The sequence below is a fragment of the Terrapene carolina genome, unplaced genomic scaffold, assembly GCF_002925995.2.
Source record: "Terrapene carolina triunguis isolate 2854851 unplaced genomic scaffold, T_m_triunguis-2.0 Scaffold62, whole genome shotgun sequence".
Classification (NCBI taxonomy): domain Eukaryota; kingdom Metazoa; phylum Chordata; order Testudines; family Emydidae; genus Terrapene; species Terrapene triunguis.
Window position 1 is genome coordinate 39,442,687 of NW_020664413.1, and position 15,108 is coordinate 39,457,794.

The window sequence follows — 15,108 nt, forward strand, 5'->3', positions numbered from 1 at the left end:
TACAGAAAACCCACACACTGTTTATGAAATGTTAAAAGGCTAAACCCCACTGTTCACTCTGTGTTTGCTTTTGCCTTTAAGGCATATTCCTGCAATTTGTTCAGTACAAGCAGGCTGCTGCATCTATGCAGAACTGCACTCAAGGCAATGGAGCTCTGCATAAGCACAGCAATGTATCTACAAACTACCAATTGCAGGATCAGGGCCTTAGTCTGTAAGCTCCTCAGTGCAGGCATGTATGTTTCTGTTTGGCAATGACCTACCACTGTACAGAACTGTGAACATTTATAATATTATATAAATGATGAACATACAATGTGAGGAAAGATGACTCTGCAGAGTACAATCAATTACTCTAGAACATTAATTGTACCCTACAATACTTATTTTTACCACATGAAAGCAGAAGTTTTTCACATTCCAACTTACCTGTCCACAAGTAAGTACTATAAAGCGAGCTGTATAACAAGATGAACACCAGAATCTGCAGAGTGATGTTTCTCTCTCTAATAATGAAATTCCATATCACCATTCCAATGCAGGCAACAACCTGTGAAAGGAGAGTGAAGCTGCAATCATTTTTTGTATTGAAATGAAAATATTAAGGGAAAAATAAATCGTGTGGCACAGATACAATAGTTACCAAAAATCCACTATCTGCAGCCAGACAACTGAATTTTGTTTGAATTTATGGATTCTCAGATATTTAAAAATGAGTTTTGACAGCATTAAAGCAGTGCAATAGTGGCATCAAGTTAAGGCTACGTCACTGACATAAGCATCTGTTTTTCAGGGATTTTCTATTTTTGACAACAAACATACTCTAGAGTTAGAGAAACCTGAAGGAAGAGGGTTCAGAAAACAAATTTTATAAAATGTATTACACACCCTTTTTGTCTAAAGTGTTTTAGGGGCACTGAAAAAAACCTGAGATTGATAGAGGTTTGAATATCTGGGAGAATTACCAGGTAAATAATTCACACTTGGGGACACAACCTGTCCAAGGATAATCTTAGTAGTGAAGAGGCCCAGACAAATTACTATAATAAAAATTTAAGAACAATAACCTTTACAGTTGAAGTTAACTTGCAGTATAAAAATGAAGTGTCCGATTTAAACAAATCATATTTGAAAAAGATGACCCCATAATAGTCAACGGAGCCTCGCTGGTTTTAATATTTTGTACTATGTATTTCTATCACTATTATACTTAAGAAAAAGGTCTGCTGCATATGCACACAACAGGTACCATCATCCTCCCACTGAACTCAATGGGAGTTTTGCAGTTGACTTCCAGGAAAGAAGGTCCTATGTGTTCTTTTCTACCAATGCTAGGCACATGTAACTCACTCCTACTTGTAACAATGGGAATTACATATGTGTATGGAGAGAACAGTCCCACAACTACTGTATGAATTTATGCTGCATGTTTATGATCCTATCTATATGACAGGCAAGAGTAACATTTGCAAAGCATGGGAAAAAAAAGCACACACACAGATTCCAGTGAGTAAAGGGTGGTTCAGTCTTTTCTTGTCTCACAGTACATGGAGAATTCTCATGCAATTTACTCCATTTACGCAAATCTTGCAGCAGAGACCTTATAAATCCAAATCTTTTCTGTCAAGTCTGAACCTTAAAGATCCCATGGCTCTTTTCTCAAATACAAGGTTTTGCTCGGTGTCCTTGGCCAACATTTCCCTCTCACTGTTGGGCCATCTGCTGTGTACCAGATGTCCTCAAGTGGCTGACAGCAACCAAATTAAGATGGCTTCATTTCAATGGTGCTTAACGTATATAGCTTGGGAAGCATTTTGGGATGAAAAGATAGAATATATCTTTAGAGATATGATTACCACCACTTGGAATTACACATATAAAATTGAGAAAAGAACGTATCCCAAATCTGAGCTTTCCCTCTGAATTTCCTCTATTTCTCAGTTTGAAAGACAGTTCTATCAGAAAGACTTCATTTTCATCATCATCATCGTTTTATTCCAACAGAATCACAAACAATTGTTCTGTACAGTAAATAGTATACAGTCTACCACACAAAATCTCTGAGGCATACTAACACTGAAGCTATTTAGAAAGTAACGTGTTAGATCTTTTTTCCCTTCATTATTTATATATAAGTAATCTCTGTGTGGAAAGCTTTTTCAGAAAAAATAAAAGCTTGTATCTGAAGTTTTTTATATTCTACATGGTACTGACCTGAGCAATGAGTAAGTTTGTTGTCAGCATATGAGGAAGATGTTTATATTTCTTACTCAAAAGAATAACAGTAAGAGACCAGATCTGAAACACACAAAAGAAATAAGAGTTCAATTTAGGACTTTTAAAAATTAAGACGAGCACTCAGGCTTACCATACCGGAATTAAATATCCAACAACTCATTTCTTTTTGTTTTTAGGTAACAAAGCTGGAAGAGTCAGCTCTATGCCACCTGCTCCCAGTCCCTTTCCCATAGGAGGCATAGTGCAGTTCTGTGTGCTTGGGATGGTGTGACTTCTAGGGGGACTGTTGTTGCTGGGGCAAGTTAAAGCTGCTCTATCATGTGCTGAAGGCTGCTTGCCCCTCACAAACAAAGGGGTGGAAAAGATGCTGAAAAGCCACCTATGCCTCCTTAGGAGTGCTCAGGATAGGAGGATCTGGCGCACGCCCTCTCTCTAATGCCCTAATCACTGGACCATCCTTTTTTACTACCACTTAGTGTTCATGTTAGCTTTATGGTGGACCATTTACCCTACACTGGGGAGCCTCTTTCTTCTCTCCTCCCCTCTCCTACAACAGGATAAGAGTGATGAAATGACAATTTTGTCTTTCAATTACCTGGCTTGTTGTTTGTCACTACCTTACTGCCACTTAATGTGGTATGGGTATTTTCTTCGCCTTACTGTATTATCAATACTTACCAGGGAGACGAGACTGACAATACTTATATCAAAGCTAACGTTTTGGATTGCAGATGCCAGTGGGCTTGGATCCATAGATGGAATGGTCAATAGCCAAGCAGAAACATACATGATAGGAGCAGACACAAATGTGCTTATCACCATTCCTGAGGTAATCTGCAAAGAGAAATCAAGAGGAGACAGTGGAGAAGATATCAAATCTCTAGTTAAATTATGTTTTTACGAAATATACTATGGGCAAAATTCTACCCTGGTCTTAAATACCATACGGAATTCCATTGAAGTCAATGTATTGCATGGTTAGAAGATCAACCAGAATTTGGGCTATGAATTGAAGGAAATACATCCATTTTTTGCAGACAGTTAAGAATAAGATGAACATCTTGTAACGAGCGTAATCAAAAACAACATCCATTTGGGAGCCCTCTCTGCAAATTCTCATAAATTAACAGTGCATTCTCACACGAGTAATCCCGATGACTCCAGTACAGGACTGGGCGCACGCAGTACAGTGCTGTGTGTCACAGCTTAGTCTCTCCCTCCAATGCACAGCTTTATGTTTTACATTAACAAAATTTGGTTGTGCAGATGTGCATTTTCTATCACTCAAATTCAAGGAGGGAAAAAAAAGCCTGGATGTGTTTATAAGTTACTTATATTTTGGTTTTCCATGGCTTCCTTGCTTTCAGAATTCACACGGCGGAAGCAGTGGAGATTCTACACACACCAGCCCTCTGACTAAAAAAGGGACATTGCCAAGGTTGGTAGACACAAAATTCAGCCTACAATGCTTCGTTATTGTATCTTTCTTGTATATTTTTGCAACAATCTGTGTTGTAGTTCTAAAAAATTAAGACAAATGTTTTAATATTATTTTGCCTAGAAGGAATATTGAAAACAATCAAACAGTTACAGATGCACATGTATATAGGGCCAGATTCTGGAACTATGTGAAATGCCACTCCAAAATGCTGCTAAAAAAGCAGCATCAATGTGTGCCCATATTCAAGGCAGCAGCAGCAGCTCCATATATAGTCTATTCCCCAGAGTCTCTCTCTCTCTCTCAGCATCTTGAATAATCTATATGGGAAGCTGTGGATAGGAGCCATTTGCTGGGTCTGGTAATAAACATGATGCACCCTGGCTACTTGGACTTTCCACCCTGAAGCGTATGGGGAATACCTGTAAGAATTTGTCTCACTTCATAAAACATCTCTTCTGTTTAAGAGTTATTTGTAATAAATCCAATAGGTAAGTTGGAGCAGTGTCCTCTGGATAAGAAACAAGAACTACATGTTTTTATCATAAGGTTTAACCAAAGGGGAGAGTCACTCTAGGTGGGATTTTCGAAAGCTCATAGCAGTGACCTAATTCAGCTCCCACTGAAGCAAGTGATAAAATTTCCATTGGCTTCAACAGGAGCATGTAGAATTTTCCTTATGCTTTAAGTTATTTCAGTCCACATATTTTTCTTAATCTAGACTCTAGGAATAGGATCTTAGGTTTAAAAATAAAATAAAATCTGTCTTATGTGAACACTTGAAACAGAAAGCAGAAAAAAATTACATGGTTTAATTGTTAATTTGAAATGTAATTCATATTTTGAACCCTGGGGAGCATAAGAGACCCAGATGTGTCTATATTATGAAAAGTTAACTTTCTCAAAAGTTTGTATTAAAAATATTAGTTCAGTAAAATTAAAATCAAAATTAGTGCTGAGTTTGCTAAATGTCAGGCACATACAATCTCTACTTCCATATTGAACTGGTTTGCAAAGATAGCCACGCCAGGTGCTGCTGGAAAGACTCCATAGAGAAATGCATAGTTTGATAAACTGGTGTGGTTGACTAAGCTGTCATTCTTGTCCAACAATTCCACCATCTCTCTACAGAAAAGTGGCATCATCAGTCTGAAAGGGAAAGAAAAAATGAGTACACATTACTCACTTAAGTGACATTTCCCTGCATTGCTTTCACCTCAAAAGGGGAAATTTCAGGCGTGTCTGAATAACAGTATTAAATATACAAAGAAAAGAGGAACCTCACTTTCAGCAACTGGATACAATGGTATGTATACACAAAATCATGTTCAAAGAAATATATAATAGAACTCCAACAGTAAGTTTAGATACCTGCTAACTACTGCAACATGAACTAATACAGACAGAAGTAGATTCCAATCTGAGGCCTGGTCTACACTATGAGTTTAATTCGAATTTAGCAGCGTTAAATCGAATTAACCCTGCATCCGTCCACACAACGAAGCCATTTATTTTGAAATAAAGGGCTCTTAAAATCGATTTCTGTACTCCTCCCCGACGAGCGGAGTAGCGCCGAAATCGATATTGTCATTTCGAATTCGGGTTAGGTGGCCGCAATTCGATGCTATTGACCTCCGGGAACTATCCCACAGTGCATCATTGTGACCACTCTGGACAGCAATCTGAACTCGGATGCACTGGCCAGGTAGACAGGAAAAGCCCCGCGAACATTTGAATTTTATTTCCTGTTTGCCCAGCACAGGAGAGCACAGGTGACCACAGAGAGCTCATCAGCACAGGTAACCATGCAGGCCGATAATCGAAAAAGAGCACCAGCATGGACCGTACGGGAGGTACTGGATCTGATCGCTATATGGGGAGAGGATTCAGTGCTAGCAGAACTTTGTTCGAAAAGACGAAATGCCAAAACTTTTGAAAAAATCTCCAAGGGCATGATGGAGAGAGGCCACAATAGGGACTCAGAGCAGTGCCGAAAGTCAAGGAGCTCAGACAAGCCTATCAGAAAACAAAGGAGGCAAACGGTCGCTCCGGGTCAGAGCCGCAGACATGCCGCTTCTACGCTGAGCTGCATGCAATTCTAGGGGGGGCCGCCATCACTACCCCACCTCTGACCGTGGATTCCAAGGCGGGGGTAATCTCATCAGCCACACCTGAGGATTCTGCGGACGGGGAAGAGGAGGAGGAGGAGGACGACGAGCTTGCGGAGAGCACACAGCACTCCGTTCTCCCCAACAGCCAGGATCTTTTTCTCAGCCTGACTGAAGTACCCTCCCAAGCCAGTACCCAAGACCATGACCCCATGGAAGGGACCTCAGGTGAGTTTACCTTTTAAAATATAAGACATGGTTTAAAAGCAAGCGTTTTTTAAAGATAAATTTGCCCTGAGGACTTGGGATGCATTCGTGGCCAGTACAGCTACTGGAAAAGTCTGTTAACGTGTCTGGGGATGGAGCGGAAATCCTCCAGGGACATCTCCATGAAGCAAAAGCCTTTGCAGAAGGTTTCTGGGCAGTGCAGCCTTATTCCGTCCTCCATGGTAGGACACTTGACCACGCCATGCTAGTAGCAAGTAATCTGGTATCATTGCATGACAAAGCCTGGCAGCGTATGGTCCCGGTGTTTGCTGGCATTCAAGCAACATCCGTTCTTTATCTCGCTGTGTAATCCTCAGGAGAGTGATATCGCTCATGGTAACCTGGTTGAAATACGGGAATTTAATTAAGGGGACAGAGGTGGCCCATCCTACTGGGCTGTTTGCCTGTGGCTGAAAAGAAATCCTTCCCTGCAGTTAGCCAAGCGCGGAGGTGGGGGGGGAGGGGGAGATTGGCGCTGAGCTTTTCACATTTGGCTAACAGGGATCTTCCCTGATACCAGTCACGCGGTGGGGGGAGGGGTACAGCAATCATCCCAGAGAATTGGATGGGGGGGGGGTGTTAGTTTGTTTTCTGCTGCTGAAGGTTAACAGGAAAACCACAGCACTCAACGGGCTTTGCTTGGTATGTGGGAAAGGAGGGCGCAGAAGCCGAAAGACAATGGCTTACCATGGCCGCATGCAAGCCGAATTCTGTTGCCCGGACCTGCGTCTGTGAACTCTAACACCAAAGCCACAGGCACTCAATATTAAGATGCAAAATGCGACCTTGTACTGAAATCACATGTGCTATGTAATGTGAATAGTGTTGTTCACCGTGAAAGAGTATAAGCATTGTTCTGTAAAATGTATCTTTTTAAAAACTTCTCTCCTTTTTTCCATCCCTCCAGCAGCTGCAAATTTTTCAAGCCTCCCTCCTCCGTCCCGAAGGCTATCTCAGATAAGGCGGCGGAGAAAGAGGACGCGAGACGAGATGTTCTCGGAAATAATGGAATGCACCTGCAATGAAAGAGCTCATTTGAATGAGTGGAAGGACACGGTATCTAAGTACAGGAAAGATGCCAGTGAACGTGAGGTCATGAGGGATGCTCGAGATGAGAGGTGGCAGGCTGCAACGCTGGGGCTGCTGCGTGATCAAACGGACATGCTCCGGCGTCTGGTGGAGCTTCAGGAACGGCAGCAGGATCACAGAGTGCTGCTGCAGTCGCTGTATAACCTCCCTCCCCCCCTCACCATGTTCCATAGCCTCCTCACCCAGACGTGTAAGAACGCGGGGGGGGGAGGCTCCGTGCACCCTCCCAGTCCACCCCAGTGGACAGCCCAACCAAAAGGCTGTCATTATATTGAATTTTTTCAGTGGCCTTTTACTTCCCTCCTATCCTCCTCCCAAACCCCACCCGGGCTACCTTGTCGGTTCTCTCCCTATGTTTATAATCAATTAATAAAGAATACATGATTTTTAAACGATAGTGACTTTATTTCCTTTAAAAGCAAGCTGTGATTTAAGGGGGGAGGGTGGTTTGCTTACAGGGAATGAGTCAATCAAGGAGGCGGGTTTTCAACAAACAGAACTTTCACACCGTAGCTTGGCCAGTCATGAAACTGGTTTTCAAAGCTTCTCTGATGCGCAGCGCTTCCTGGTGTGATCTTCTAATCGCCCTGGTGTCTGGCTGCGCATAATCAGCAGCCAGGCGATTTGCCTCAGCCTCCCACCCCGCCATAAATGTCTCCCCCTTACTCTCACAGAGATTGTGGAGTACACAGCAAGCAGCAATAACAATGGGGATATTGGTTTGGCTGAGGTCTGACCGAGTCAGTAACGAGCACCAGCGACCTTTTAAACGTCCAAATGCACATTCTACCACCATTCTGCACTTGCTCAGCCTGTAGTTGAACAGCTCCTGACTCCTGTCCAGGCTGCCTGTGTATGGCTTCATGAGCCATGGCATTAAGGGGTAGGCTGGGTCCCCAAGAATAACTATAGGCATTTCAACATCCCCAACGGTTATTTTCTGGTCCGGGAAGTAAGTCCCTTGCTGCAGCCATTTAAACAGAGTAGTGTTCCTGAAGACGCGAGCGTCATGAACCCTTCCTGGCCAGCCCACGTTGATGTTGGTGAAACGTCCCTTGTGATCCACAAGTGCTTGCAGCACCATTGAAAAGTACCCCTTGCGGTTTATGTACTGGGTACCCTGGTGCTCCGGTGCCAAGATAGGGATATGGGTTCCATCTATCGCCCCACCAAAGTTAGGGAATCCCATTGCAGCAAAGCCATCCACTATGACCTGCACATTTCCCAGAGTCACTACCTTTCGGAGCAGCAGCTCAGCGATTGCTTTGGCTACTTGCATCACAGCAGCCCCCACAGTAGATTTGCCCACTCCAAATTGATTCCTGACTGACCGGTAGCTGTCTGGCGTTGCAAGCTTCCACAGGGCTATCGCCACTCGCTTCTCAACTGTGAGGGCTGCTCTCATCTTGGTATTCTGGCGCTTCAGGGCAGGGGAAAGCAAGTCACAAAGTTCCATGAAAGTGCCCTTACGCATGCAAAAGTTTTGCAGCCACTGGGAATCGTCCCACACCTTCAACATTATGCGGTCCCACCAGTCTGTGCTTGTTTCCCGGGCCCAGAATCGGCGTTCCACGGCTATAACCTGCCCCATTAACAGCATGATCTCCCAAGCGCCGGGGCCCGCCGTTTGATAGAATTCCATGTCCTCATCACTCTCGCTGCCGCGCTGCCGTAGCCTACTCCTCGCCGCCTGGTTTTGCAGGTTCAGCATAAACTGCACGATAACGCTCGAGGTGTTTACAATGTTCATGACTGCTGTCTTGAACTGAGCGGGCTCCATGCTTGCCGTGGTATGGCGTCTGCACTGTTCACCCAGGAAAAAGGCACGAAACGGTTGTCTGCCGTTGCTTCCCTGGAGAGAGGGGGAGGATGTACCCAGAACCACCTGCGACAATGTTTTTGGCCCCATCAGGCATTGGGATCTCAACCCAGAATTCCAATGGGCGGAGGAGACTGCGGGAACTATGGGATAGCTATGGGATAGCTACCCACAGTGCAACACTCCGGAAATCGCCGCTAGCCCTGGTACATGGACGCACACCGCCGAATTAATGTGCTTAGTGTGGCCACATACATTCGACTTTATACAATCTGTTTCCAAAATTCGAATTAATCCCGTAGTGTAGACATACCCCCAGAGTCACCATAATTTACTCTGGTTTTCAGGCCAGTCAATAGGAGTTTTGTACGAGCACAATCGAGATCAGAATCTGGTCCAAAATCTTGTTTGAGATAACCAAGTCAGAAAAAAATTTCCACATCAGGCAGCCAGATCTGAAAGCATCTGAAAACAATCTAGCTCCTGGCATGATTTTGGAGATGCTGTGTCACAGAGGCAAGTGAGAGCTCTGCTATTTTTAGCATCCTTGTCATCTCCCAAACAGTCCATAGATCAGCAAAATTGCAGTAGGCTCTGAGAAAGCCTACACATACTTTGCTCTGCTAACTGAAGGAAAGATGCCATATAGTGACAAAACTGCTCCTGGGGGAAATCTGTATTAGAACTGGGGAAATCCCACAGGCTGCAGAATAAAGAAGTGGGCAATCACGCATGTTTGAACAGCTTGCTGTAAGAGTCCATTGGTGAGCATGAACTTTACAAACAAAACAAAGCTACAAATATTCAGGTTAAACAATTTTGGGTAGCCTGCCCCTTCTTAAAAAGAACAAAACAAACAGCAAGCATCCAGTGTAAGTGGGAAAGTCTTCTATGTGGTGAGCTGAGATTCTTTGAGCTTAGCGGAGTTCTTCTTGCAAAACTGAAACAGCATTCATGGACTACACAGTAAACCTTCCTATTTAGTCACCAAACATCAGACACAATTTAAAACTGACTAACTCTCAAAGAATTTTTTTATAAGTTGCACTGACAACTAGAATCTCTTTAGGACAGTGGTCACCAACTGGGTGGATCGCGATCAACTGGTCGATCCTAGACGATCTCCCAGTCGATCGTGATCTCCAGCACTGTGGCTGCCACTAAGGCAGACTCCCTGCCTACCCCAGCTCCACACCGCTCCTGGAAGCGGCCACTGCAGCCTGCGGTCTCTCTCCGCGTGCTGCTCCTGCCTGCAAGTACCGCCCCGACAACTCCCATTGGCCGGGAAAGCTATGGGGACGGTGCTTGCAGAGAGGGTCAGCACACGGAGCCATGTTCCCCCCCTCCTCCGCAGGGGCATGTTGGCCCCTTCCGGGAGTGGTGTGGGGCCGGGGTAGGCAGGGAGCCTGCCTTAGCCTCGCTGCACCCACCGCCGATTGGGAGCCACCGGAGGCAAGTGCTGCCTGGTGGGAGGCAAGTGCTGCCCGGTGGGAGGCCGCACCCCAATCCCCATCCCTGAGCCCCCTCCCGGAGCCAGCACCCCATGCCCCCTTCTGCACCCTGAATCCCCTCCCAGAGCCAGCACCCCGTACCCCCTCCTGCACCCCAACACTCTGCCCCAGCCCGGAGCCCCCTCCTGCACACAAACTCCCTCATAGAGCTTGCACCTCAACCCCCTGCCCCAGGCTCAGCCCAGAGCCCACACACACACACTGCAAACCCCTTGGCCCCAGCCTAGAGCCTGCACCCCCCTCTATCCCCCAGCCCGGTGAAAGTGAGGGGGGGTGCTCAGGGAAGGGGCGGGGTAGATCCTGAGTTGCCCTTAGATTCAAAAAGTGATCTTGGGCGTAAAAAGGTTGGAGACCACTGCTTTAGGATATAAGCCTATTTTGTCATAATATGCTGAGCTTCTTTTTGTGCAAAGTCAAAGACCAAAGGTGGTTGCCTCAAGTTAGTCTCCTAACTCCTTGTTAAGATATGTAAATAAAAATTTACTTGATTTTCAGAGGTGCTGAGCATCCACAAATGCCACCTGAAGTCATTGGTAGCTGCAGGTGCTCACTCACCACCTTTGAAAGTCAGGCAAGTCCCTAAATATAGAATTCTGAGCCTATCTTTAGGCATCTAGGTTGGGAAATATTGGCCATGATTTCCAAGCAAGGGGGGGAGGAAGGGGAAGTTTCCCTTAACAATGCTGTGTCAAGACACCATCTTTTTTGGATGGGGGTGGGGGGGAGGAAGAGAGGGAATGGGGCAAAAAATCCACACAGATGTATATAGGCCTAGTATTAAACAAAATATAGCATGGACATCAATTAATTTTCTTTCATATTCTTTTCATGTGTCCAATTCACAACTTCACTATCACTGATCTGGGTTATGCATGTTAATTATTTTTACTCTGCCAACATCTAAGCTCCTCTTCAGATGACGTTTATATTTCTTTGACCAGAGGCAGCTCTATGTATTTTGCTGCCCCAAGCACGGCAGTGAGGCAGCCTTTGGCAGCATGCCTGCGGGAGGTCCGCTGGTCCCACGCCTTCGGCGTACCCGCCGCCGAATTGTCGCCGAAGCTGTGGGACTGGCGGCCCTCCCGCAGGGATGCCGCCGAAGGCAGACTGACTGCCACCCTCACGGTGACCGGCAGGCCGCCCCCCCGCGGCTTGCCGTCCCAGGCACGCGCTTGGTGCGCTGGTGCCTGGAGCCGCCCCTGTCTTTGACTATATCAGAGCAGTAATACTGTGATGTGAATTGTAGCTTCACAGCAAACAAAGAGTGCACAGTGCAGCAATAAGAACATTTATCTTTATTTAGTCAGGGCAGAGAGATGGCAGAAGTTACTTCATTGGCAAATTGCCTGAACTTTAAAGCGAAACTCTCATCTACTGATACTCAAAATTTAGATTTAAATAAATAGTTTTATAGTCTAATGTGAACAGAAGTGGGTTTTAAAAATAATTTAATCCAAAATTATTTGGGGAATTTAAATATTGTAGCACAAGAAGTTAAAATGACTCAAAAGCAAATAGGAACCAATAAAGCTCACCAGTTTAGTTTCATTGTTTAAGCTAAGCAAAATACAAAAACTAACCAAGCAGTTTGGAATGAAAAAGTAAGTTTTAATAATATAAGATATTAGTTGTCAGAGATATGGATAAGTATTAGTAATATTGACTGTCTATTTAATGCTTTTCTAAATGTTGAGATATACAAAAAATATTGAAACATGTAAATACAAAAGTAAACACATCAAACTTACAGTTTAGCTGTGATGAGAAGAATCAGTGCAACAAACGCATTCTTGGTCAGTTTTTTTATTTGTCCCACCATGCTGAGTCCAAGGTAAAAAAGTGCTGAGCCAGAAAATGAACTAGCTAGTCCGTCAAGGAAATTTTCAAGATATACTGGAATCTTCTGGCCAAGAATAAAATTTGAGGCAATTCCTATGAAGACCATGAATACTATTGGGTTCTGCAACACTCGAAGGAGACCGAGTCCCACTATTTTCATTTTGTTGTGCAACATACTGCGATTATCTCGCCATTTCTGGATTTCACAGAAGATAAACCCAATTGGGTTTAGCATCATAAGAGATATTGGAGCCACTAAGTAAATGTATTGGAGATATTCTGGGTAAGTGGTTTGATATAAAGCTTCAACTAGAAAACAGGAAATGGAAAATGATTATTGACAATACTTTAACAAAAATATATGATTTAATATTAAAATGAATGATTGTCTCTCAACTATACAACAAGATGTTCATACTAACCATATTAGCCTAATTAACAGTTGAATACTTACAACTAGTACAAGATGACAGTGAGGATATAAAGAAATGCATGGTTAATTGCCATTAGACCATAGATATGCATTGAAAATAATAAACATGATAAAAGATTAACTAACCCACGTTGCTTTACTGTACTATGAATACCCCAAGGGCCAGCTGACAGAGTGATTCATTTTGAAACAGGGTTCTAATATTGCTGTACAACACCAAAACAATACCACCATATGCCCTCTACTGTAGATTGTTCAGCATTTCAGATAAAAGAAATTGTTTTTGCTGCACATTCCAGAATCATGGGAGAGTCATTGCATATTAATAGCACAGTTTGTGTAAGAGTCCAATTTGCAAATTGTTTTTCTTCTTACAAGTCTTTTAGATCTCTTTGAAATGTAACCAGTGGATATGACAGGTGTAATTCATCATGGTGTATTTATGCTCACTTTATGGCACTCCATATAATAAATTAAAAGATAAATTAGGGCAAAACAAATAAGCAGTGTTCATGTTCTGGGACTACTCAGGTCAGGAGCTGGGATTTAGGCATCTTAGGTTCTGTTTCCATTGACAACAATTTGGTGTGGCCTTGAATAAACCACTTAAGGCTCCCACTTCAAAGGTACTGAGCACACACAGCTCTCATTGAATTCTAAAGATCAGGCCATTAACCACTTTGTGACTCACTTTACACATCAGTATAAAGGGTGTATGATATGTATCCTCACAGGATTGCTGTCAAATAATTAGTTAAAGGTTCATATACACTGTAGCTTTAGCAATCCTTCCCAACCCTTTTATTATGTCACGTCTTCAGAGCAGAGTCTGTAGCTTCTATATATTCTGCAGATGCCTAGCACACTTCTGGGCACTGTAAAATAACCAGTAAAATACTTTCAGAATCTTGGATGAAAGCAGTGAAAAAAGTGCAAGTTATTAGGATATGCTGCGCTACCGCTGTAGCCATAGTGTAGACACTTCCTACATCGATCGAAGGGTTGTTTCCATCTTTGTAGTTACTCCACCTCTCCAAGAGGTGGTAGCTACACTGATGGAAGAATTCTTCCAACAACCTCACTGTGTCTACGACGGGGGTTAAGTCAATCTAATTTCAACACACAGGGTGTGAAATTTTTCACATCCCTGAGCAATGTAGATAGGTCAAACAAATTTTAAGTGCAGACCAGGCCTTAGTAAGCCAAAGCAGGGATAACTTAGAGATTGGTGCAAACTGACACTTAACTAGGGCCAGGTCTACACTACAAACTTTTGCTGGCATAGCTATGTCAGCCACAGTGTGATGAGGTACGATTTGTGAATGACATAGCTGTACCAGTCAGTCTCTAGTAGAGTATAGCAGTATAACTATAGCAGCAGAGCACTCCTAATACATACCTGGCCTAGGGCTTGTTAAACTTTTAGACATCTGCTAATGGAAGGATTAGACCTGCTAGCCAGAAGTAGGGTTGGGAGCTCCAAAAATGAGATCCAGGGACACAGCCCCAGTGAGAAGCCCAACCCTGCAAACAAGTGGGAGAGGGCTGTCTTTGGTGCTATCTTGTGCACCAGCCTGTGTCATATTTGAAATGCCAGTGCCTACCTGCAGTAGCCAGAAGCTTGCTCTCTCTCTCCCCTCCCCACAACCCCTCAGAACTTCTTAGCTGCTGTGAAAGGCAAGAGGGGAGAGGCTCCACTACTTTACATTTCCACCAACCTCCTGCCTGGTTCAAAGGCAGTGAGAAAAAAAGCCAGCTACTCTCACCTGCCCTCCTCCTTCAGCCTCCCTTGTGACTAGCTCCCCGAGAGTGCCTCCACTGCTGTTCATAAATTTTACCAAGACAAGTAGCTGCATAAGTTGACAACTCTTGACAATTTCACTACTACCTATAGCAGCAATGAAAACAATTAGAGGGGTTTTTTTTAAATTTATTCTACTTCTGTTTTGTAAACCTATAAGCCATGGGAGCACTCGGAACAAAGACATTATGTCCTTTTAATCCAGGGGTGGGCAAACTTTTTGGGCCGAGGGCCACATCTGGGTGGGGAAATTGTATGCAGGGCCGGGGCAGGGGGTTGGGATGTGGGAGGGAGTGCGGTGTGCAGGAAGGGGCTCAGGGCAAGGGACTGGGGTGCACAGGGGTGCAGCAGGGGGGCTCAGGGCAGGGGGTTGGGGTGCAGGAGGGGTGTGAAGTGCAGGCAGGGGGCTTAGGGCAGAGAGTTGGGGGTGGGGTGCAGGAGGGCTTCGGGCTCCGGGGTGGCAGCGGGGCGCACCGGGGCCAGAGCAGGCTCCCTGCCTGCCTTCCCTGTCCCTGCACCGCTCCAGGAAGCGCTGCGGCCCCTGGGGGAGAGGGGGTGAAGGGCT

At 44.5% G+C, this 15,108-nt stretch overlaps 1 protein-coding gene across 1 annotated transcript in view; it reads right to left on the reverse strand.

Annotated features, from left to right (window-relative positions):
* Nucleotides 1–15,108, reverse strand: part of GPR155 (G protein-coupled receptor 155) — a 56,880-nt gene that overhangs the window by 17,665 nt on the left and 24,107 nt on the right. The window contains exons 3-7 of the mRNA XM_024212487.1: nucleotides 12,219–12,618; nucleotides 4,660–4,825; nucleotides 2,917–3,072; nucleotides 2,215–2,298; nucleotides 430–550 (exon numbers count right to left, since the gene is read on the reverse strand). Of these exons, the coding sequence (XP_024068255.1) occupies nucleotides 430–550; nucleotides 2,215–2,298; nucleotides 2,917–3,072; nucleotides 4,660–4,825; nucleotides 12,219–12,618 (927 nt within the window). The remainder of the gene's footprint in view (nucleotides 1–429; nucleotides 551–2,214; nucleotides 2,299–2,916; nucleotides 3,073–4,659; nucleotides 4,826–12,218; nucleotides 12,619–15,108) is intronic.